General features: G+C 42.8%; 2 protein-coding genes across 5 annotated transcripts in view; both read left to right on the top strand.

Annotated features, from left to right (window-relative positions):
• Positions 1-95: 95 nt before the first annotated feature.
• mzt1 (mitotic spindle organizing protein 1) lies at positions 96-1739 on the top strand. The gene is made up of 3 exons (XM_027024821.3): positions 96-233; positions 586-731; positions 971-1739. The coding sequence occupies exons 1-3, from the start codon at positions 182-184 to the stop codon at positions 998-1000; spliced, it is 228 nt and encodes a 75-aa protein (XP_026880622.2). The 5' UTR covers positions 96-181; the 3' UTR covers positions 1001-1739.
• A 19138-nt stretch (positions 1740-20877) lies between these two features.
• dachc (dachshund c) overlaps positions 20878-24932 on the top strand; it is a 42320-nt gene continuing 38265 nt past the window's right edge. For 2 of the 4 annotated variants that reach the window (XM_035534956.2, XM_081701029.1), the window contains exon 1: positions 20878-22108. In XM_035534956.2, coding sequence (XP_035390849.1) covers positions 21570-22108 — 539 coding nt within the window. In that variant the 5' untranslated portion in view covers positions 20878-21569. The remainder of the gene's footprint in view (positions 22109-24932) is intronic. The other 2 variants (XM_035534954.2, XM_035534955.2) reach the window with 2 other exon arrangements.

Here is a 24932-nt window from a genome sequence, read left to right as displayed (position 1 = left end):
GCAATGTTTATATTATTAGCTACGTGAATTCGGTGAGAAAGTGCAAGTGATCTTCAGCAAGATAAAGACACAATAAAGTAATAAGGAAGACGATACAGCTGGCAGAAGGCTTTGTTTGTGTGCTCTACCTAACGTTAGATAGCTTGTTAGCAAGCTAACGCTAAGTGACGTGCAGGTTGTCATGGCGAGTGCCGCGAGCACAAACATGAACGCTGTCCGGGAGACGATGGATGGTAAGGTTGTAAATTCTTAGAGAATGGTTTACTATAATTCGCACTTTGCGTTAGATTTAATTTGTGTGTTTATGATGAGAGTCTTGGGTTCTTAGTTTACTAAAGGAAACGCTAGCTAGCGAGCTAACCTGTTAGCCACCGAGTAGCTAACTGAGTTTTAACACGTTAAGCGCCTACTGGGTCGGTTCGTTGTAATGTGGGTTAATTTAGCCATAGCTTAAAACTTTTATAAACGACCAGTAGACAGCTGAAAATGCATTCCACTTAAAATAGAAACCGCAGATTCCATTTGTCTTTTGCCCCCGTCTGCCCTCACACGACACGGCTTGATGCATGTCTGTGCATGTCTCAGTTCTGCTGGAGATCTCCAGACTCCTCAACACCGGGCTGGACATGGAGTCTCTATCCATATGCGTCCGTCTGTGTGAGCAGGGCATCAACCCCGAAGCCCTTTCATCAGTCATTAAGGAGTTACGCAGAGCCTCGGACACGCTCAGGGTAAGCGGCTGTTCTTATGGTCCCCACGCCTTTCAACACTCAGCTGGCGATTAGTTTGCATTTTCCGTTTATGTAACTGGCAAAACTAACCTTTGGTCAGAACCTGCGGGGGCATTTTGTACATGTGACTTGTATGGCAGAATTTATGAATGAATCGATCGAGCTTGTAAGAATAACTGTAGATTCTAGTTTTAGACGTTAATTTAAGTATGCGTTACCTGTGTCTTGCTGTGTTTCAGGCCTCTGAAAACAGTACGAGCCAAGGATAGTCAGTGCCAGCATTTCTATTTGCAATGGAAAACTGCTGTGCGGATGCATTTGTTCAAGAGATTGCTATTTTTTTTTTAAATGTTGCTGAAGTTGGATGACCCCCGCCTAATCCAGTTTCACTTGCCTCACATTCTGTATGAAGTCGTGTTTAGCATTGGTGTCTCTTGGTTTTCATCATCACGACAAATTACCATTTTCACACTGGCATTTCCACCTTAGGTTTTTGTCACTGTATAAAGTTATTTTTAACTCTGTCCACTTTGACATGTAAGCTTTCTTCATACGCCCATTAGTTAATATAGTGTATTTGTTTGAATATTTATATTTTTATATTTGTTTAAGTCGTCATGTTACCGATCTAAACGTGCTTAGAGTTAAAAAATAACAAGGGTTTTGTTGACAGTGGGCTTTGCTTTTGTTCAATGCCACTCCATTACATTACAGTACAGCAAGAGGGGGAGCGATGTTGTGCTTGCATCGTTTAGCCCCTAGATGGCGACAGCGTACTGCACCGGGTATTTGTAAAGCATAATTCTTGTAGCGTTACAGTATTATATTCTAGTGCATTCGTAAAAGGTGTATGCACATACATACACACACCCTTTTTATTTTCACTTGCATATCCATAATGTTCATGAGGGATGCAGTGGAAATTAGATGTTATATCTCTTTGTATGTTTAATTGGTTTTTAGTTTTTAACAAACTATATAAATAATTAAAAAAAAATCCTGAACATATATACATGAATCATGCTTTGCTTCTTGTCATCACTGACTTGAGGTGTAACTGTTACTTACACAAACAGTTCAGGTTCATGAAGGCACTGGGATGGATCAGTCTCTGTGGCATTATACAGTTCAAACCTATTTACAGTTAATAAAATTCAAATGTCTGAATTGTTGAGAAACATAAGTGATGTTGCATGATTCTGTAGTCCCCGTGCCTACAAGACCTTCACCTCGTTTGACTGCATAGATTGTACATTTAATGGATGTCTGCTCTCCAAGCTGTAGCATTAAAAAAATATATTAAATGTAGGAAAAAACAGCACTATTAAATGTGATTTGCATTATCCAAAGACAAGCCTAGAAGCATATATGAAGGGGAGAGCGCTAACCTTCACAGATTCAGCACTATATACTGTAAATGTTTTACAATGTTCTCTGGTCTCTTTAATACTCCTTCAGCATGGATGAGATTGACTGGATTTATTACCTTAGCTAAACAATTCTGAATGTTCTCTCAGTGTGCCTGCTTTACCTGACTCTTTATGACATTTTAATGATGTCACCACAGGAGCACACAAATGTACACACCCTCCTAGAGAGTAGACTTGAGCATAATGAGTCTCCTTTTTAAACACCACATCATGCTCTGATGTTAAAATTATATGGGCCCCTATTATTAATATGAATAATATTGATATTATTACTGGGTTCCAAATATCTCTAGTATCTAAAGCAGAAAGTCAAACTGCACACAGATGACTAAAGTGTTACTAATAGGACAATGAACAGCTCCGTTTAGCCATTATAGTAACAGCAGGATGTGAAAATAAAAGTTTAATGAGTGAACTCAGAGCCTACCTTAACCAACCAGATGATACTCCAAGGAGACAAACCAAAGCAGACAAAGTCCCTTGCAGTCTTGCAGACCCATCTATTTGCAGAATATTTAAAGGACAACTGACCCTGCTCCCATATTGACTGACCAAATTAGTGCATATTGTAGGGTATTGTTTATGTTGTTTAACAAACTCTAGCACTTATTGTTTATAGCACTTATCATTGTTTAAGATAGACCTTATGTATTTTGTACTTCTAGGTATCAGCAGTGATCCCTGTATTTCTACAGTATCCTAGTTCATTGGTATATTGGACTTTAACCTACTGTACTGTACTGGGATATTCTATGAGTAAATGACAAAGCACTTTTGTAAGTCCCCCTGGATAAGAGCGTCTGTAAAATGCCGTAAATGCAAATGAGCGTTCTCTCTCTCTCTCTCTCTGCCTGCTCTCGTTCCATGTATCATCAACAGGAACGTAGGAAGTGTAACTGTAGACCTCCTGAATTAACCAAATTGTGTTGAGCGGTCAGCACTTTACAGTGTGATCATCTGTTCATGTGATATGCTAAGATATGAGTTCCTCAGTGCATTTCGGTGACAAATGACACCCACCATACCCCATCACAAGAGCAGATCTAATGCTTCAGGAGTGTCTGCTTACTGCCAAGTTTAGGAGATAGTCCTTTGAAGTCCATCTCTGCAGCCCATCTCTCTCCGGGTTCAGCTTCTTGTTGTCGACGTGGAGCTGATTTGTTTCACCAAAGTGTTTACTCTAAGACCCAGTGGATTACTGCTCCTGCCTCTACCCACCCATGAACCTAAACACATGCAATAAAACCTACTGGCAGTACTGCAGTACTGAAATACATCCCAGTACTTCAGAAGATAAGAGAGGATGAATAGCACTAACTCACGACACAGTTTCAGGACAGAAGGTTGGGTTGCCACAGTAGGATGAGACCCCCCAGTCAAAAACAGACTCCATGGTCTCCACCTTTCTTCTTTGTGCTTCAGTCTAGCGTACTGAGTCATCTCTTCACATGCCTGAGAAATAAACAGTACTAAAATGTTTAAGTTAACAAAATGAGCAAATGTATAAATACATTTGAAGAAGCATTTTTAAAAATCAGGTTTCCGTTTGTTTGGGGTCCAAAAGTGTACTACCGCTCATAGGTCAGGCAAAACTGTTAATGTGGTTAATTTTGCCCATAAACTACATTGTTACTTGGGAACTCATGTTATTTGACCAATCTGAATGAAAACCTGGGTTATAAACTCATCATAGTCTAGGCAGGTTTGGTGCACAGCATATTTGAAGTCTCTAATATGAAGCGAAATCAGTCAACATTAGAGATCAGAAAGTCCCTGTAATTTATAAATATAAGCGACGTCTTTACGATTCTCTGCTGTAAAGGAAGCTTAGCAACAGGTCTTCGATGCAAAACTGAGTTTTTTTACCCTTACAAAGTGAACTATGGACAGTTCGGCAGACAAAATATACTCTTGGACAACATTAATTGCCGTTTCCCGCTGTCATTTAAAATGTCCTTTTACCATTTTGATGCGTGTCTGCAAAAGCTCTTCTTAAGGAATATTTACTTAACGATAAAATTTGGTTTCCTAAAATATATGGCCAGACTACGATATGTATTAGTTCACAACATTTCTGAGCCTTTCTGTAGCCCTCACAGAAACGTATTGAAATAATCCTCATTTGCTGAGCTCCGCTTTTACAAACCTGTTGAGAAGTGGGTTTGGTTCGTAGGGCCAAACACTGGTCTCAAATTAGCATAACAGAAAAACGTTCCCCCAGAGCGACCTTCATTGGGGTCCAACGGCGCCGACAGAGAGAATGGACTATGTCCTTGGCTCCTGCCAGCACAGGGACTAACGTCGCAACGTGTGGTGAGAGGAAACTCAATTAGCCGATTCGTCTTTAATCGCTTCGGCAGTATGGACACGAAGCCTCACAGGGGGAGCGATTGCGCTCCTCAGGGGGCCCGCTGGATGGTTCTCCGGTTAAATATGATTTATTTAAATATGGCGAGCGATCGCTTGGTTTACGTATTACATTTATGGTAATGTAAGAGACGTCTTTAAGAAAATCACCTGTAGTGCAAGCGGTTTATTTTGTCGAATGGCGAGGCGAGTCAATGAATTTGATCCTATGCGCTGAATTGATGTGTTTCAGTTCTGACTGTTATTCCAATGTCAATCTGACAGTGATTTTATCCAAATTTGAGTCGCAAGAATGCTGCACAGTTCAGTTGCCTGTAGCCTACCAATTATTTGGCGTGAGACTGCAGCGCATTATGGATGAGGCCTGCGTTATACACATGGGCTTGTTTTTAATTTCTCATAGAGAAGCTTCTCCCTGTTGTTTTGTTTTAATAATAAATTTTTATAAAAGCAATTATGCTCCGTGTGTACTTGATCGATAATGTTGTCTATGGCTATGTCTGAAGTCGTGTATTTTTATTAGAGATGTCACGATACCGATACCACCTTTTCTTTTCCGATATCAATGCCGATATCAAACCTTGACTAACAGCCGATACCAATACTGGTCTGATATGTTTTAATTATTAAACTTTAAAGTGAGTTACTATTTAATTGAAGCACATTTATTTAATTGAAGCTACCATACTCAAATTGATCAAATATTAATACCAACAGTAATACACAGCCACCAGCAGGACTTACATACATAGTTGTTAATTCTTAAGTTCCTAGACTAATTTCAGTATAATATATCAATTTTAACAGAAATCTCTTTATGTGTAAACTATCATTTACTGATAAAATTAGTAACTTAAATGGTCATGTAAAATGTTTATAAACACATAAATGGCTTTACTTCAGTAAGTAATATACACATCTATGTGAAACAATCCACCATCGATCCACCATCGTCCCCGTCCCGAAGAAACCTCGACGCTCCGGCCTCAATGACTACCGCCCTGTTGCCCTCACATCAGTCGTGATGAAGTGCTTTGAAAAGCTAGTCAGAGATTTCATCACATCTTCACTACCAGCCTCCATGGACCCACTGCAGTTTGCATACCACCACAACCGCTCCACTGATGATGCAATTGCACATCTGCTCCACACCACACTGACCCACCTGGACAAAGAGAGGGGTAATTATGTTAAAATGCTGTTTGTCGACTACAGTTTAGAATTTAACACTATCATCCCCTCCCTACTCATTACTAAGTTGGAGAATCTAGGACTGCATACATCCCTGTGCGACTGGATCTCCAACTTCCTAACAGACAGACCACAATCAGTACGGGTGGGCAACTGTGTCTCATCCACCCTCACACTCAGCACTGGAGCTCCTCAGGGTTGTGTCCTAAGCCCCCTGCTCTACTCACTGTACACCTACGACTGCACAGCCACTTCCAGCGCCACCATCATTGTCAAGTTTGCTGACGACACCGTTGTCATGGGTCTGATCTCGGACAACGACGAGAGGGCCTACCTGGAGGAGATTAAACACCTGGAAAACTGGTGCCAGGAAAATAATCTCCTCCTAAACGTCAGTAAGACAAAGGAGCTGATCGTGGATTGCAGCAAGAAGCAGGAGCAGCACTACCAGCCTGTGAGGATCAGTGGAACCACGGTGGAGAGAGTAGATAGTTTCAGGTACCTTGGTGTTCACATCTCACAGGACCTGTTGGTCCCGCCATACCAACTCCCTGGCAAAGAAGGCTCTTCAGCGTCTTTACCACCTCAGACGCCTAAGAGACTTCAGACTGCCCTCCAAGGTACTGCGGAACTTCTACACCTGCACTATTGAGAGCATCCTCACAGGGAACATCAAAGTCTGGTTTGGGAACAGCACCAAGCAGGACAGACAAGCACTCCAAAGGGTAGGGCGTTCAGCAGAGCACATCACTCACATGGAACTTCCTGACCTGCAGACCATCTACTACAAGTGGTGCCAGACCAAGGCCAGGAGGATTGTGAAGGACCCCACTCATCCCAACAATAGGCTCTTCTCTCTGTTGAGGTCATGGAGGCGCTTTCGCTCCCTGTAGACCAAGACAGAGAGACTGAAGAGGAGCTTCTTCCCACAGGCCATTCGGGCCCTGAATCAGGGAAACTGATAAACTGTGGGGACCACCACCACCATGTAGCATAACTGTAAATATGTCCAATTACCACCATGTAACAAAAACTGTAAATATGTCATTTTACAAGATGGATCTGTACATTCTGTACATTGTGTATATATACACACAACCATATACATTGTACATTGTGTATATAAACATAATATACATATATTGTACATACATTGTTAATATATTTTTGTACATATATAGAATATATATTTCTCTCTGCACCCCTGTGTTCTTTTTCCTCAGTTTGGACAGAGCACTCTCTACCATTTCACTGCGAGTTATACTGTGTATGACCACGTATGTGACATAAACCGAACTTGAAACTAACCAAACACTGCAAATAACAAAAATGACAATATTACAGTAATTGCAGTGTGAACACGTCTTAGCACCTTTTTTATTATTATTAACTGCACAACCTTTAGCAAGTCTGCAAACACTAATCAGACCCAAACAGCCATCTGCTGATCACTTTGTTCTCACTACATCATAAGGGGAATTCATCAGCATCTCAGCTGCCAGCGTGCTCCTTCTTTCATCAGTGATATCAGAGGCTGTGCTGAAAAGCACCTCATTCTCCACACTTGTGCAGGGTGCAGAGAGAAATTTAACTGCTAGTGCATCCAGGGAGGGAAATCAAGGTTGGTTGACTTTCAGGTAGAGCAAGGGATTCTCTGACCATGGAATAGTTGGATTGCTAATGTAGGTCTGTGTTATCTGTGTTATCTGCTGTGTTATCTTGTGTTTCGTGTGTTTCCTGTGCTTTCCTCCAGGGTTTAATTAGACATACTACAGAGGCTACTCTTGCTTGTGCTTGCAGTATCCACTTTTGGAAACGTCCCTGCTCGCTCTGGTGATGTTTCAGATGTTTCAAACTTACATCCATCTTATCTAACTCTTCTACTGATTCATTTTTCCAAACCTTGAAGCATCTGTAACAATTGTAAAAAAAATAAAATAAAATAAAGTAGCGCTCAGATTAACTTACTTAACAGGGGTTTCCTTTTACTTCCTTTTGATATGAAACACTGACATTGAACAAGTAACTTGATCTACACACATAGTGTATGAGTGTAAGAGGTGCAATCATAGCTGCCTTTATAATGTGGATCTAACAGGATTACAACAGAGTGTAATAGCTCAGTCTCCACATCACTAAACTGTTTGTTCGCAGTTGCACAGAGGGGTGCATTTCACACCCTGGTCAGTCTCATTTTCTCCACTGTGAAGATGTATAAGCACACTGACTATCAGAGTCAAATCGCCCAGAGAAGCGGAGGAGGTGCTCACCTCTCTTCACCTTCAATTGATGGATCTTCAGGAGACAGCTAAGGTTTTCTCCAGCTGTCCCCACTGAGTTGCGTGTAATGCGGCTGGCAGGTCCTGCCCCGCTGAATATGCACAAAGGGCCCATTGAATATGCAGGGCCATTTCTGATCAAGGAAGCTCTTGATCACATAGTGCATACTATGCCTTGCTTGCAAAGCTTGCTGGAGGTGTTTAGGATGCATATTTAATTCAACTTGAATGTCCTGTGGGCATGAATAAATGACTGCAGAGTGCTTAAAGTGACCCACAGCATTTCTGCAGGTAGCGAGTGCATCACTTACACTGCGCTTCCGTTCACAATTAGCTGCAACGTGTGTGCAAAGCGCCCTAAACTTATGACTCCAAGTTGACTGCTTTTTCGTTGTTGCAAGCATCATTTTGTAAGAAGATATGGACTTGGCACTTTTAGCATTGTTTAGCATCTCTTCTCTAGCTGCTGCAAGTGACTCCAAACCAAACATTTACAACAAATGAAAGTGGCAGGTCATCTAATTCCATAAATTCAAATAGTTTCTGTAATTCGATTTGCTCTATTTTTGTTGTTTTTATACTAATGCTCACAGATACAGCGTGTTTTTCTTCTGGCACGGGTGTTCTGAATAAATTCTTCATATTCCTTCTCATGATACTTCTGCTCATGTTTTATGAAGTTTGTTGTATTTAAGTTTACAGGACTAGTACCTCCTCCAGATACTTGTTTTATACACATGGCCATTTGTCCCCTTTAGTGTGAAGTACTTCCACATAGCCAACATAGTAGAAACACCCACATTTGCTTTGCTAAACAGCTCGTTATATTGTAGTATCAGCAATGGAGATGATGCAGAAGATGTTTTCTGCTCCAGCAACAGCTCTTCATTTGCAGCACTGCAGAATTTAACAACGTGCGCGCGCACATGCACGCATATACACACGCAGACACTGCAAGCAAGCAAGCAGATTGGGAGGCTCTACTATATGGAAACGGAGAGGGTTAACTAAAATTCACACACATGATAAGCCACTACTTAAACTATTACAACTACTAAATAACATGACTACTAAATAACCAGAGAGGATACAGACACAACAATGGCACAATAGGGAAATAGCAATAATAGCAAAAACATTACATTTAACTAATTTCAGGTAGAGCAAGGGATTCCCTGACCATGGAATAGTTGGGTTGCTAAGGTAAGTCTGCACTTGAAGACGCACGGCACCTTGGGAAGCCTAGCCATACACTCTCCATTCTCTTTCTTTCTCACTGACCAGTGGCGGATGCCACAATATATTAGCTAGAAGGGGTGGAGCTGTAATGATCTATTTTGGGGAAGAAAAAACCCATCAAATAGCTGGCATTTCTCATAACTGTGAGGTAGTTTATTGTGTCATTTGTCTTTTTTCCCTATTGTATCTGCAATATGTGAGTTTGTTTGACCATCAGGAGGAGATAAGCAATAGATTGATTATAGTAATGTAGTTACTAGCAAGCTAGTTCACCTACACATTGTGCTCACTGCTCAGGGAGTCTGTGTGTCATGCAGCTGTAGATATAAAACTGTAAAATATACTGTAGCACTATTTCCAGCTATACTACCAAAGTTGCTGTGTCACTGTTTCAATTTAGACGACACAGACACTGCAGAGCTTGTCTGACTGGGAGGAGGTTAGGTTGGCATTCAGCCATGTAACTTAGCCTTTAGTAGTGTAGAAGTAGGTCTACCTTTTTTTGTGATTGTTTCAGTTTGCATCTACTCTTGACAAGGATTAAGATATTTGCATGGCTAGGCAAATAGTGGCCAAAAGAATATACTGAATCCACTTAAATCAGCACTTGCTGCATTTTTTATGCAAATGAGAACATTTCCCAATATTTCCATATTCATTATGTAGGCCTGTGTATTAAGTTTGGCTGGTTCATAGTCTATTTGATATGTGTCAACAAACATTATCTAGGTTACTCAAAAGATTAGTAATATGAGCACGTCATATCTTTAGTGTTTGTTTCAGTAGTATTGAATTTAATCACATAGCCCACGTACACTCACCAGCCTCTTTATTAGGTACACATTGCTAGTACCAGGTTGGACCCCCTTTTGCCTTTAGAACTTTGGTCCATATTGGCATGATAACATCACACAGTTGCTGCAGATTTGTTGGCTGCACATCCTTGATGTGAATCTCCTGTTTCACCACATCCCAAAGGTGCTCTATTGGATTGAGATCTGGTGACTGTGGAGGCCATTTGAGTACAATGAACTGATTGTCATGTTCAAGAATCCAGTTTGGGATGATTTGAGCTTTGTGACTTGGTGCATTATCCTGCTGGAAGTAGCCATCAGAAGATGGGTCACTGTGGTCATAAAGGGATGGACATGGTCAGCAACAATACTGAGGTAGACTGTGGGGTTTAAATGATGCTCAGTTGGTATTAAGAGGCCAAAGTGTCCCAAGAAAATATCCCCCACACCATTACACCACCACGACCAGCCTGAACTTGCAGGATGGAGCCACGCTTTCATGTTGTTTACTTCAAATTGTGACCCTGGCCTGTTGCTTGTTGTTAGATGGCAAGGGTGGCACTCGGTGTGGTCTTCTGCTGCTGTTGGCCGTCTGCTTGCAGACTCAATGTGTGCTCAGAGATGCTCTTCCTTATATCTCTGTTGTTACGAGTGGTTATTTGAGTTGCTGTTGCCTTTCTGTCAGCTCAAACGAGTCTAGTCATTTTCCTCTGAACTCTGGCATCAACAAGACATTTTCACCTAGAGAACTATCACTCACTGGATATTTTTTATTTCTCGGACCATTCATTGTATATCCTGTGCATGAAAATCCCAGTAGATCAGCAGTTTCTGAAATACTCAGACCAGCAAATACTTTAACACCAACAACCGCGTTCATATAACTCATCTTTTTCCCCCATTCTGATGCACGGCTTGATTGATTAGATACTGGCATTAATGAGCAGTTGAAGAGTTGAACCCTAATAAAGTGGCAGGTGAGTGAATATCACTCCTATGATAAACAGGTCGCACAATTTCAGCAATGCACCAAACTTCGTGCACTTTTCCCTCATTCTTCATTAACCTACTTATTACACACATATTTTTCCTATTGCAGAAATGTTCTTGTAATCAACATGCAGTCTAAGCAAAGTTTTATACTCGTTTGCCTAAAGCTCTACCAGTATGTTCAGGCTCATGTCTAACAAAGTTGCTTTTTTCCTCCCTGTTTTGAGTTTCATGTTAGCATTCCAGGTATGTATCAAAAACACACCATCCATGAGCTGCAATACTGGGACCCTAAATGACTTGAACCAGTGACAAGCATGACATGGCATCATTTCCTGGAGAGCCCAACGTTTGCTTTTACTTTTAAGGGAGTGGGACTGAGAAAATGTTCAACCCATATATTTTTTGTGAATCATTTCACTTTCATAAAAATATGCCCATGTATGATTGGACAGTGTAATCTGTGGAGTAAATCACCTTATCTGTAAAAGGTAAGCTTTATGTTTTCTTGTCTTATGTGGTAAACGTGGTAGATTAATTTCTTAAAACTTAACTGGGTCTCATGTAAGGTAACTGAGTGACACTTTGCTACTCAGTCAGCATATAGAGCACTTTCCAGGTTTCACCGTGGGTCATAACATATCTCAACCTCCAACCGAATCACCTTTAACAAAGTCAGAAATTCCGACTGAACGTGGAGAGTGATGGGGGATGCTCATGGGAATGACAGGTGTTATCAACAAAAAAGAATCAGGCGTGTCCCTTCATGAAGTCGACTAATGACGTGCAACAGCAGGGGTAGCTGGTTTATTTCGCTCCACGAATTAACACCAGGAAAGGTTGCCACAGTGACAGTGACATCACTCACAAGTATGGCTAAGTAACTGCGGTTTAGGTCGTTTGTCATCTTGGCTTGAGTGTTCATATACTGCACTCATGTATAACGCTTGAAAACCCACCTCGTCCAAGTTTAAAGCCAAGCAGAAGCAAATGTTTATATGTGAAAGCTAGCTGCTAGGCTGCTAGTTAGCGCTACGAGCAATCAGAACGACTGGTCAATGGATAGTGCACCAGAGGGGTGAGCTGCTCAGTGAGCGACGCACCAATATCCACTTATGATGCTAAAGCGGTCAAATGATAGTTACACTTTTCCCTGACCTTTTGGGGTATTCTTTTATGGAAAATGGAAGTATGTTCTCTTTGCACTTCCTACAGTAAAATAAATGTTTTTCTTCCATTAAAAAAACAAACATTTCATATATCACAAGGATTCGATGTATATCAATGCTTTCAATCAGTGCTTGAAAAGTGAATTGAATGTGGTTATTAGGGGGGTTGGAGACACACTGACTTTGTTGAAATTGGAAAGTTTCCAAACACCCAATCCAAATGCACAATTAAGTATGTCTACCTTGATGTGTAATCATCATAGCCTATATCCAGGCTCTAATGCACGTATTAATTGCTTTAATTAGTGAGGCAATTAAATGAAACACAATGTCGTGGCCTAATAATGCATCAACCTTCAGAGAATGTTTATGTAAATTCCCCTGTGTTCTGTTTCAGTTAATGAAATGTTTGTAATTAAATTGGAATTTTGTGTGATCAAGTATGTAATGATCAATAGTTTCTCCATAATATTAATAATTTTATCTTTTAACCTTTCAAGCGATGCAACAGGGTGTTTTGTTCACAGGTATGTGGAAAGCATCTGGTATTAATCTAAAGTTGATGAACATGGGAAAAACCCTTGCACAAGGTTAATTGGAAGTCTAAAATGTATAATACTAATTATTTTAATAAACCCAAATTAATTTTGAAGTTCGTTATTTATTTTTTGAATCTAAATATGTGCAATAAAAATCTATTTGACCTCAACAAAGGACTGTGCTTGAAGGATTCATACAACTAAACAGACTTCAGGTAATAACTTTGCAACAGACAGACCAGAGCCTTTTAACGGCTCCGAGCGCCACGCTATCCATAACCAACACATCTCAACCAGCACGCACCTTTTCCCACTTTTATTGCTCGTTAGTCCAACCTACCCAGACGTCCGAATGGCGAGCACGTCTGAACAGTTCTCCAAAGGCCTACTAGCATCGCAGATGATGGACTCTTCTGCTAGGCATAGCCCGAAGTGCAGTGCACCACTAGACCTATTCCTGGAAATAAACCCGCGCGGGAACGAGCCACGAGCGGAAATGGCACACTTGTGATTGGGTATCAGAGAAGACCAGCCTTAGCCGATCGTACTAGAATTAAGCTTTATGTCAAAGGCGTCCAGCTCGAACTCCTCCTGGATGTCGGCTATTTCCAACTTCATCCGAAGTGCATCAATTCCCATTACTTGCGAATGATCGGCTTACGCGGCTGTCAGCTAGGCGCCCGTTTCATCACCGACGCCGTTTAAATGCCGCTCCGACTCTCATTAACCCGCGCGGCAGCTCCGCGGACGTCTCCGCGCGTCCGAGTCGCGCTCCCCGCTAGACAAACAAAGAGGCTGATGCCGGAGCTGGTGTTGTGACAGCGCTATTTATAATGATTAATGAGCCCGTGTTTTACTTGATTACGCCGCTGCCAAGTCTCAATACTTGTTTCAATTAGCGCTGCGAAGGTCGCTAGACCAGTCGCTCACCCCCGCGCGCATAATCTATTCCCATTAGCGGCGATACAGGGGGCATATCCCATCCTATTTGCCCCCGTGTTCATGCGGATAACCAGCTGAAGTAAACCATGCTGAAGTAAAACACACTCTTACTCTTACATTATTACAAACTTTTAAGAATGATCGCGATGATGGCTTGTGTTTGACTGGCCCGGAGGGGATGAAGTCACTGACCTGTTCATGCAAGAGACTCCCAGCTCCGCTCTAGCATTAATTAAGGTGGAGAGAAGTGATATTTATGCGTTATAAAACTGAGCAGTAAGTGCGTTACTCGGGTCAGACATTGTTGTCGACAGCACCAGAAGCAACCTGTCATTTTCTATCAGGCCCACCTTGTTGTGGCTCCACAGGCCGAATTTAACGAGTGCTGTGCTGCACTCGTTAAAGTGACAGTTTTACAGAACAAGAGCTTGCTAGTTTCTCTAATCGACACGTAGATGCGTTGGGCAGACGTAAAAATAATTGTAAAAAATAACTTATACTATCCGATTCTGATGGTTTTGACGGTATTACTTTTTTTTGTGGTGATCGGAGGTTCTCTTACCGTTTTCTCCATTTCTTTCCCACTGTGATTAAAATTTACATTTGAAACAGCAATGTAGTTGCTTTTAAGCCTGACCATCCATCCGCATACGTTAGGGTTGCGCTCTGACCCCGTTTTCAGGGAGAGTTAGCGCCGTGTCTTTCCTCTAAACGGCCCCTTTCCCCCAAACTCAATCTCCGTTGACAGACGCTCCGCCATATGAAGCGGCCGTCTCCAAGGCCGCGCGCGGGCGTTTAGGTTGACAGGCCTCGCGCGCGCTGGCTTGATTCATACGGTCGCGAGGCGATTCACGTGGCGCGTAGTTCCGATTCGAATACTTCGACTGTAGTAGCTGAATGAGTTACGCCCTTCATTTCATTTGTGGCAAAATGAGTAGACAGGGCACTGGGCTCGGTGTTTATGATTTTCGTATCCAGCCCCTTTTAACACATCAGAAATGTCGGTCATAGTGTTAGAGGAAGCTAGACATTTCAGCATAAACACAGATTGCTCCTTTGCACAGATCTGAGATGACCAGACTGCTGTGTTGACTAACTGTAAAAGTGAAAGTTAAGATTTTCCTGCAGAAACCTGGTTCATGATGAGCGTGAAAGGGCTTCTTTCCCGGTTGCGTGAGGGGTTTGTATGTGTGTGTGTGTGTGTGTGTGTGTGTCCTTATCCACGGCTTCTTCACTTATGAGCATGAGTGAAGGTTATTTGCCAGCTGAAGGAGCCTTCTAGTTTGGGTGTGATGGATGTTACAGGGAGTGAACGCACTAGGGGGCCAGGGCCTGGCTGCCTGTGTGCAAGGGAGTGAGAAAGAGCGATAGAGAGAAGATGCTCTATGATCTGTGAAGAACCTTAGAAAGAGAGAGAGAGCGAGAGAGACTGTGAGTACAAAAAGAGAGAGTGTGGGGGAGAAAGCAGGCGAGAGCAAAAGAAAGTGGGAGAGAGAAAGTGAGGGGGTGGGGAGAGAGAGAGAGAGAGAGAGAGAGAGAGAGAGAGAGAGAGAGTACCCACCTAAGTGTAGGCCACAGTACTTATGGAACTGATCCATCAAACTCAGCACGCTGCTAAGCACGAGTGAATAACCCTCGGCCTCTCTCTCGCTCTCTCTCTCCGCCCTGGGATGAAAGAATAAAAAATCATGCCACCGCAAAGGCTGCAGGAGTCAGGGAGAGCACTCCGCTTCTCTGCGAGGCATCAGAGGAAGTGCCTTCGTTCAAAACGCACTTCTGCCACAGCCTGGGTCATAATGGAATAAATGAAACATGATCACAGGCCACTTATCTCAAATGCCTGTACTGTATTTGTTGGTGTTAGTGACTTTTGGATATGCTGGACATTCACTCACAGGGCTAGTTTAACACCACAATACAGTAATCAGCCAGCTTCCACCCACATGTTGAAATGAATGACACAGGTATGCAAACAACACGGGCAAATTCTTCTTATTATTACCCAGAATGTAGGACCTCCAGAACTGTGGACACTTATCAGCATGTCACCTTTTAACTTTGTTGTAGCACAGGGGTTTTGAAATGTTTGTGTGCTACTGCAAATGCCGTCAGGAATGATTGTGCAAGTGGGAGTTCTCTTGGCCCACTCTTTCCATGCATAATTAACCAAATTTGATTGGAAATGGACTTGACTTTGATTGGAACTGCACTTCTGGAGTTGATGGTTAATGAATGCAAATCAGCTGTCTTACCTTGCTAAGATTAATTTCAGCCAGTTATTTAAAACACACACACACACACACACACACAATGCTTGCTTGCAAGAATGGGGTATAAGGAGTTAAAAAGGGTAAGACTTTTCCAGCTCTATAGCAGCTTTGGAACTGATGTATCGAGGGCAGATCTTCTCTCCCTGACCGTGGTCACAAGTGACAGTCAGGGTTATGCATTCCAGTGAACACATCAAACAATGGCCGCATATATTTTTGTCTTACATGTGTTAGGTAGCAGCACAGAGGCTGCCGCTATGCCTAGTTTGTGTTAGCTGTCTCCTTCAGTGACACATTTCTGTTGGTGCTCATACCAACTACGCATGTTTAAAGTTTGGTTCAACATAGTTGCTGAATACTTTGTCGTAAGATTCATTATTAATAATCTGGAGGTTTAAGAGGTTCATTTGCATTTTCCAGCTGCTTACAATCTCACCCTCCCTGTGTTTTATGGCCTGAGAAAAAGAGGAGTCTACCCATTTTGAGCCTTTGGGTTTTCCAGTGTTGTTTTCTTATTAAAGATTAGTGCGAGATGCCCATGCTGTAATAAAGGGTGCTCTGCCTCTAGCTTTGCCTGAATTGTTGCATCAAAAGTAGGATAGAAGACCTCTGCTCTAGTTCAGCAAAGAGGCAGACAAAGGGGTAGATTGCCATCAAGACTGACCAGGTCCTGGTACAATCACCAACAGCCCTGGACACTGCTGAGCTGAAACTGATAGTGGCGAGGAAGGGGTAGCACTGCACTGCAGAGAAGTCAGTGGCAACCACAGGAAGCTGGATAGAAGATGCCCACACACTGTCGGCCTGCTGGACAGACAAGGATTACCATCACATCAACGCCATCACCGTGACAGGCTTTTGCCCTCTGTCTCACACTGACGAGACACTTGGACATGAGGCGAAGGCTATGGCAATTTGGGATGAACCTGCTGGACTCTGTAAAGTGCACACCACTTTCAAGCAACTGAAGGATTGCGTGCTCGCGAATGCTGCCATGTTGTGCACCTGGAAAACCTGTCAGTGTGCATGCCTGACTTTGACAGTGCACTGGCTTGTATGCACAAGGTATTCATTGTTATCAAAGCAGATGTATTAAGACTTAACCCAGTCAGGTGTAGTCCCCTTCAATGGCAAATGAGTGTCCTGGTGAGTGTCTCAGGGTTCATTCAGTTTTTGTTCACATTCGTTGAATGTTTTTGCCAGCTGCAGAGAGTCTCTTCAGTCTTCGGGGGCCTGCCTGCTCTATAGTCTTTTATAAAACTAGTGTAAGTGCAAATTTCTTTTGCTCTGATAAAGCACCCTGAGCCTCTTTCTATAGCTGTGCTTTGTGCTAGAATGTGTGTGTATGTGTGTGTGTGTGTGTGTGTGTGTGTGTGTGTGTGTGTGTGTGTGTGTGTGTATATATGTGTTTGATCCCTAAACATATCCATCTATTCTAATGTAACGAAGGACATGTTTGAAGCAGACCACCCGAAAAAATGCCATCTATCCTGCATTGACAATGCAGTGGCCACATTTTGGCAGTGTTTGAATTATGGCACCAAGCGTCAGTGACCGCGGCGAACTCCATCCTCTCCTGAAGGACCTTTGTGGAAATGATGCGATTAATCTAGCAGTGGAGGTGTGTGCATGGCAAGGAGAATTAAATTACCAGGCACTCATATTTATCAAGCTTCTCAAAGCAGGAGAGCTGATCTGGGATCAGGTTCCTGCTATCCATGTGGTCATATCTATCAAGAGCAGTGTTGTGGTAGAGAAAAATGGGAAATGCAACCCCAGGTCTTCTATAGGGACAACATAATATTAAGTGCTGTGGGTTTGGCTCTTGCCTGATGAAGGTTGTCTTAATGGGGTTGTAGCATAATGTATGAATAGGTGCTTTCTCCCTCAGACACAGTGTCCTGTTGACTATAGTGAAGGGTGATGTGAGGTGAAAAGGAACATTCCTGCACTTTTGTTAAGTGAATATTATAGGAGGTTATGGGAATGCCCATTTTCAGTGAAACATCAACATTAGCTCAATGATCGATGCAGCACTATGAATAAAACATGTGTTTTGTGGGATGTGTGATCAAGTCTATATAGATCATGTACAGTGGATGGTAAAGCCCATGTAATCTATGTATGCATACATGCGCGTGTACACACACACACACACACACACACAGTCTCTCTTTGTTGGTCATCGTGATGCCTGTAATGCTGGTTTGTCATTTATCAGCCACTTAAGGTCCTCCTAGCCCTCTCTCATGATCTCATACAGTCGCAGTTCCCTCATTGATCGTGACTCATACATGCAGGCACTGAATGTACATTATAACAAACGTTCTCTTTGCGTTGCAGAGGAGCAGAGGCAGGTCGATGATGAGAAGGCCAAGGAATAGACTCCAGCTGGAACACTCACAGAAAAGTCAATGAAGAGCTCACCACGATGAGGGAGTCAGACGAGACCACATGTACTAGTCCCACCACTGTCACTTGTTATTTATCCATCTGATTGCTGGTTTGTGTTCATATTTTTTATACTTGAACCAGCATAACTCTTCAGTTAATCACTTTTGCCTTTACACCTTGGACTTGCTAATGCACTTTATCTTACTGTGAGCCTCTGTATGAAATGTTAAGTTTCATTGATTGTCTGGGAATCAATCCTACTATGGATCCTGTGTCTGCTAAGTTTCTGTCTTAGAGGTCTGTGTCTCCTAAGTCCCTGTCTTAGAAGACTAAATTCCTCCTGAGTTCAAAAGGGATACATCTGAAGCATATGCTGTTTGACAAGTGAGCATAACAAGGCTAAATATTGCTTATTATATGAGGTAAACTATTCAGATTGGATATACAAGTGTGGATACTGTTTATATGCTTCTCATGGTTACTTGCTGATAGTATTAATAGCTTAATTAACTGAGAACTGTAAATTATACTTGTCACCCACTTAATTAGAAGCATTTATTGAACCTAAGGCACACAGTTAGTGACAGTGATGTCAGATCCAGCTTGTGTTATCCATTCCTCAGTTCTTCAACGATGATCATCTTCCGACATGTTCTTCGTTGGTCATCTTCAGACGTGCTAGCACTGTTGGATATTTTCCAGGGACAGTCCTCTCTCTGATCAGCAGGAACAATAATCCATGTAAAAACCTCCAGGAGCACTGCCGTGTCCTGCAGTCCTTCATGTTCTGCACCCAGAGTGGCGGTACAACCATACCCTAGTCAGCATGCAGCCTGGTTCACTGTGCTCAGAACCTCACCACCAGCGAACTGGGGAAACAGTGCCTGGCAGAGAGTCCATGATGATAGACTGTCTACAGAAAACTCTGTAATTGTACACCTATAAAATGCACTCTTTTGATAGCGGAACCTAAAAGAGTGGACAGTGAGCACAGGTACAAGGTAGGTGTTTTATAAAAAAAGTGCATAATGACGGTATGGGTTCGTGGTGACCCTTATGTGCGTCTCCCTGTCAAATGTTGTTTTAACATCATGATCCACAATACAAAGTGTGTTGACTGGTGGAATTATGCGGTCCCTTTGTGTTGAACTGAAACATATTTACTATAATCGTGGATAACTCTTCATGACATAACCACCTGTCCTGAATTCAGGGCTTTTACATGAACTGACTGCAAATAAGGATTACGCTGTTAGATGAAAAAAAACATCACATGTTTTACCTGAGACTTGTAGTTTTGTCCACGGTGTGTGACTGCTCACGAGTTGGAATCTGTTTGTTGAAAGCTACTGTTTCACTATCAAGACACAGATGCCGACAGCAATGGAAAATGTTGTAAAATGTCACAACAATGCTAAATCCAGGCGACAGGCTTAAGTGGTGCTGAAACTGGGGACACTAGAGACTTCCTGCTAATTGTGTTGGATATCAGGGGCCTCGGTGTGTGGTGGGTTTTGACAGTATTAATTTAGATGAATGCTCTCTTCCTCCAGAGACACTGCTCGTAATGACTGGGGAATTAAATGATGTGGAGATGGAATATTATTCATTACAAAAAGGAAAAACACACAATGCCTGTGTGTTCTCTGCCAGTCAAATAAAACCATTTAAGACACCATTCCATATTAAATGATTTACAAAGAGATGTTACACTGCATGCGTGATCAATTTGAACACATTAAAATATTTGCACATACAGGTTTGATGTTTTGGTATCTTATTGGAGCCTGTCAAATTCTTCTACCAACCAGTTATGCACCACCAATACAGTACACATTCAGTACAGGCCTGTACTGAATGTGTAAAATAGGTTAGTAAACTAAATGAATATTAAACTCTTTGTATTGGTTTCCTTGCAGCACATTAATCCAAACAAGTTTGTGGTGTTTTTATAAGAAAAGAGGGTGCTGGAGAACGGTGGCGTTGGTTAAGTATTTCATGATGAGTGTAAGTGCTTGTTATTTAAGTCGCTGGACTCTCTCAAAGGTGTTCCCAATAGATGGCACTATAATCTATGCCACCTCCTGCCTGCGCGTTTGAGACAGTATAATTCCAAAGTAACTCAGAATATTCAAAAGCAAGTAGTTACAGTAATCAGTAGCCAATTAATAGTATTTATTTGTACTTTTCCCCACCTCTTAATTAAAACCCGTGTTTGTTTCAGATCTCTCTTCTTAAAGTTCATCAATTATATTTTGATACCTCCAATGTCCATAAGGGGATGATGTATAATTGCCTTAATCATTTCTTATTCAAATTTTCACCATGCTTTCTAAAGCATATCAATTTTGTTAATACCATGTAATTAAAATATGTCAGTGCACTACAAGGCTCGAGCTGTATTAATGACCGTGAAAATTGTTTTAATTAAATAGCCAATTATAGTAAAGCCCCAACCATGAGAATTGACATTTAAATGAGCTTTATTTAAATTGCTTTCAGTATTGTTTCATCAGAAGTTCTCACGCAGGGAATTAATCACTTGCCCGCGTGAATGCAGTCCAGTCTGCTCGCAATGACGTAAAGTATTGAATGACCCTTATTTCTCTAAACGAGCGTACGATTTCATTTTTCCAATTTTCTGTTTTGTTTTGTTTTTTTAAATAAAAAGTAGCATTTTGTTCCTTTGTTTCTTTCTACCCAAATCTATTACCGCTTTTAGGAATATTTGACCATTTATCGTTGCAAACCGAACCTAAAGGAATTCAAAACGTCCTTGTTTCTTCGGTTTTGTTTGCTTCTGCTGTTCTTAAAACTGGCTGTTTAACTGACCTGTTCATTCATGAGAACAAATAAAAGTTGATTGGTTTTTTTTTGTTTTTTTTGTTTTTTTGCTCTTCCGCGCGCTACCTGCTTGGCCCGGGATAGAACGCCCGTGCGCGCAGCGTCTCATTCCTCGGCTCCTCCTCCGCGCGTGTGACAGACACGAGCCGTCCCGGGCGCGAGCTGCGTTAGTGCGTACCACTTACTGCTGCTGTCACTCTCGAGCTTTGATCGATGCGGTGACGCACCGACGTTATCTCGCGCTTCCGCCGCCAGGCAGTTTTCACTTTTAAAACCAAAACCAACTTTGTCGTTTGAGTTGCCGAAGTTCGTTTTTCATTTCTCCTGCTTTATCGCTCTTGGTTCAGTCGCTTGCCTCTGAAAGTTATCCTTTTGCGTGCTTGTTTGACCATGGCCACGTCGGTTCCTTTATTGCCCTCCGCTCCGCTTGCTCACGCGCCTCCGATCTCGGTCTCTGCGTCCACCAACTCCTCGAGTCCAGCGACCCTCTCGCCGTCGCCGTCGGTCGCACCCTCAGGACCGGGTCTTTTTCGCTCGGAGTTGCTTTCCTCCGCAAGCCCGGCCATCCCCGTGGGCAGTCTGCCGAACAAGCCCGTGTACTCCACCCCGTCGCCGGTCGAGAACACCCCGCAGAACAACGAATGTCGCATGGTTGAGGTACGGGGCGCCAAGCTCGCCTCCTTTACGGTCAACGGCAGGGAGCTCATTTGTCTGCCGCAAGCGTTCGACCTCTTTCTGAAGCACTTAGTCGGTGGGCTGCACACCGTGTACACGAAGCTCAAACGGCTGGAGATAACGCCGGTGGTGTGCAACGTGGAGCAGGTGCGCATCCTGCGGGGTCTGGGCGCGATTCAGCCCGGAGTTAATCGCTGCAAACTCATCTCGAGGAAAGACTTCGAGGTTCTTTACAACGACTGCACCAACGCAAGGTGGGCTTCGCGTTTTCTGCCGAAGTTTCATTTTTGTCTACAGTTTGTGGTTTACCGAACTGCAGAGAGTGATACTTGCCTCCTTTGAGCGTTCAGATGAGCGAAAGAGAGCAAACGAGCTCGATGTGTGGTATAAAACTCATTGCTCCCAGTGCAACTGTGATAAGGCGCTCGACCTTTGATGTTTTATTGTGATCATATAAGTGTGATTGATAATAAGTTGTTTTGTCTTGCTCAGCACATTAGCGGTCATCGGGTTGTTGTCATAACTATGTTTTAGATACTTTTTCATGCAACGAGTCTTGCAGGCTAAACCTCCGGTTGACTTTTAATAGGACTTTAGAACACGTGCCAGTCTGGAGTACTGGACAGAGCCGACGCCTCATACACCGCACATCAGTCCTGTAGAGCTGCCGTTGATAACCCTCCAAGACTTCTGTGTGTGTGTGTGCGTGTGTGTGTGTGTGTGTGTGTGTGTGTGTGTGAGAGAGAGAGAGAGAGAGAGAGAGAGAGAGAGAGAGACAGAGAGAGAGAGAGAGAGAGAGAGAGAGAGAGAGAGAGAGTGAGTAAGGGGGGTTAAACATGAGTGTGCGAACGGTGAAGGACAACTTGTCTATTTCCAGCGCAATCAGGTCTAATGCGTCCCTATTGATAACATGTCACGACTTAATTCGCTCGGCCTAACCCAGCCTGCAGATATGTGCGTGTCATTACTGCTTGCGCTCACCAAATGCTGAGGACATTGAACTTTTCTGTGAAAAATAGCTTAGGGGAACTAGTAATATACATTTATAAGAAATATAAAATCTTTATAAGCATACGCCAGTGATATCTTACATCATACTGTTGTCATACATCATACTATATATATACACACACACACACGTCTTAAAGAGACCACCATTATTTATTTTTCAATTTCTCAGTTGCTGTATCATATTTAATTGCGACCAGTCATTCAGATCAAGTCGGCTACTACACAAATAGGTAATCAAATGAGTAATAACGCAATTAACGTATTTTCATTCGTGCAGCGTGTGTTTATGCTCAGCTGTCCGCGTGTGTGCCTGCGCGTGCGAAGTTCAAAGCACGCGTTTGTGCACTTGTCAAACTCGCGTCAGGGCGCGATTTGGCAACAGCAGCGTCCAGCTACACGCTTATCAAGGCGCGCGTTTAGGAAGCCGCCGGTCTCGGTGAGACGTTAAACGATTGTGACACGAGCCACCGGGAGCACGTGAGCGTGTCTGGCTGGATAAAACGATCCCTGCCTGCTCTCGCGCTCTCGGGCTATGTCTAATATAGTCACGAGAAGAAATTGATTCTCCACAGAAATTAATTAATTTTTCATAAAGCCCAGAGCGGCAGTTTAAAAGGGGCGCGCTCTAACCGTGCTTTTTCTCTCTCCGTCTTATTCCCGCTTTTCTCCTTGTTGAATTGTGGCCTAATCGTGTTAATACTTCTCGCCCCGAGGATGAAAAGATAATTTTACGAATGCATTTCGAAATTTGCATCACTGCGTTATGATGAAATTATGCAAAACTGCTCGTCTGCTCGTCCCCGGAACAGCTAATTAGGATTTATATGGCGCGAGGAGGTGTTTAGAAACGTGAACGGAGGCTTGACCAAACGAGCAGAAAATTGAAAACGACCAGGCAGAAAGTTTTAAACGGTCTTCTTTTTTGTGTTATGACTATTTAAGCCCCCCCACCCCCGTTTCTGTGTCCTTATTGTTTTCGCTTTGGCAGAGTTGTCTGTCTCAGATGACAAGAACACCCGAAGCCGGGTACAGTGGAGAGATGCTCCGCTTACAAGCGCTAAAACCTTAGATCACCGCAGGGACCGCGCCGCCTCGCAGCCCTCTGAAGGCCGCAGGGCAAGGGATGTTAACTGAATCCGGACGGCGTGTCGTGAGGTGCGGTGCGGTGCGGGTCAGAAGTGACTCATAGTGAGTCAAGGTTACGCACCGCTTCTTGAACTCGCGGTAACAGCATCGTACAGCATCACCGGCATAATGTCATCCAAACCTTCCCTGAAATAGACCATAAAAGGAACAGTACTTACAGGAAAATGCTGCAGTGATTTTAGGCAATAAAGGCTCACTCTCTCTTTCTCTCTCTCTCTCTCTCTCTCTCTCTCTCTCTCTCTCTCTCTCTCTCTCTCTCTCTCACTAACTCACACACACACATTTGCATGCACACATGCTTGTTCTCTCTCTCTGCCACACACAACATAATCTCTTTGGCTCTCTCTCTCTCTCTCTCTCTCTCTCTCTCTCTCTCTCTTAAACGTACACATACACCAATATATCACTTTTACCTCAGTGGCGGCTGTAGCAGTAACACTGTGTACGTCTCTGTAGACACATCTCTACTACAGTGCATCATCTCACGCTCACTCTCCCTGTCTGTGGCAAAAAGACACATCTTAAATCTCCTATTGTCACTTAATCCACTATGGTGTCTCTCGTTGGACGTTTCTATATGTCCTTTGAGCTGACAGGGTATGAGTATTCTCCCCAGACATTCATCACCCTTGTAGTTTCCTTTCATACTAATCCAGGATCAGATCTCCTTGCTGAAATCCTAACCTAACCACTATGACACAAACAGAGAAACTGACTTCAGATCAGCATAATCAGGTGAGATGGCCCTACCCTGCCTAGTTGTTACCATAGTCATTCATCATTCTTCGTATATTCCATGCCGCGCTAGGTAACGTTATCCTCCTGACCATGTGTTCTGCGGGATATGATATTCTATTCCGCTGACCCACCAGCACCATTAAAGATTCATTCGCCACAATAAAGGTTTTGGATGTCCATAAA

Source organism: Electrophorus electricus, chromosome 18 (genome assembly GCF_041902795.1).
Source record: "Electrophorus electricus isolate QZ-2024a chromosome 18, ASM4190279v1, whole genome shotgun sequence".
Lineage (NCBI taxonomy): Eukaryota > Metazoa > Chordata > Actinopteri > Gymnotiformes > Gymnotidae > Electrophorus > Electrophorus electricus.
This window is presented reverse-complemented; position numbering and strand designations above follow the sequence as displayed.

Excerpts from the sequence above, each read along its gene's own strand:
- mzt1 (XM_027024821.3), top strand. The coding sequence starts at position 182 with ATGGCGAGTGCCGCGAGCACAAACATGAACGCTGTCCGGGAGACGATG. Across the intron at positions 234-585 it reads TGTCCGGGAGACGATGGATG|TTCTGCTGGAGATCTCCAGA; the intron begins GTAAGGTTGTAA and ends TGCATGTCTCAG. Across the intron at positions 732-970 it reads GAGCCTCGGACACGCTCAGG|GCCTCTGAAAACAGTACGAG; the intron begins GTAAGCGGCTGT and ends GCTGTGTTTCAG.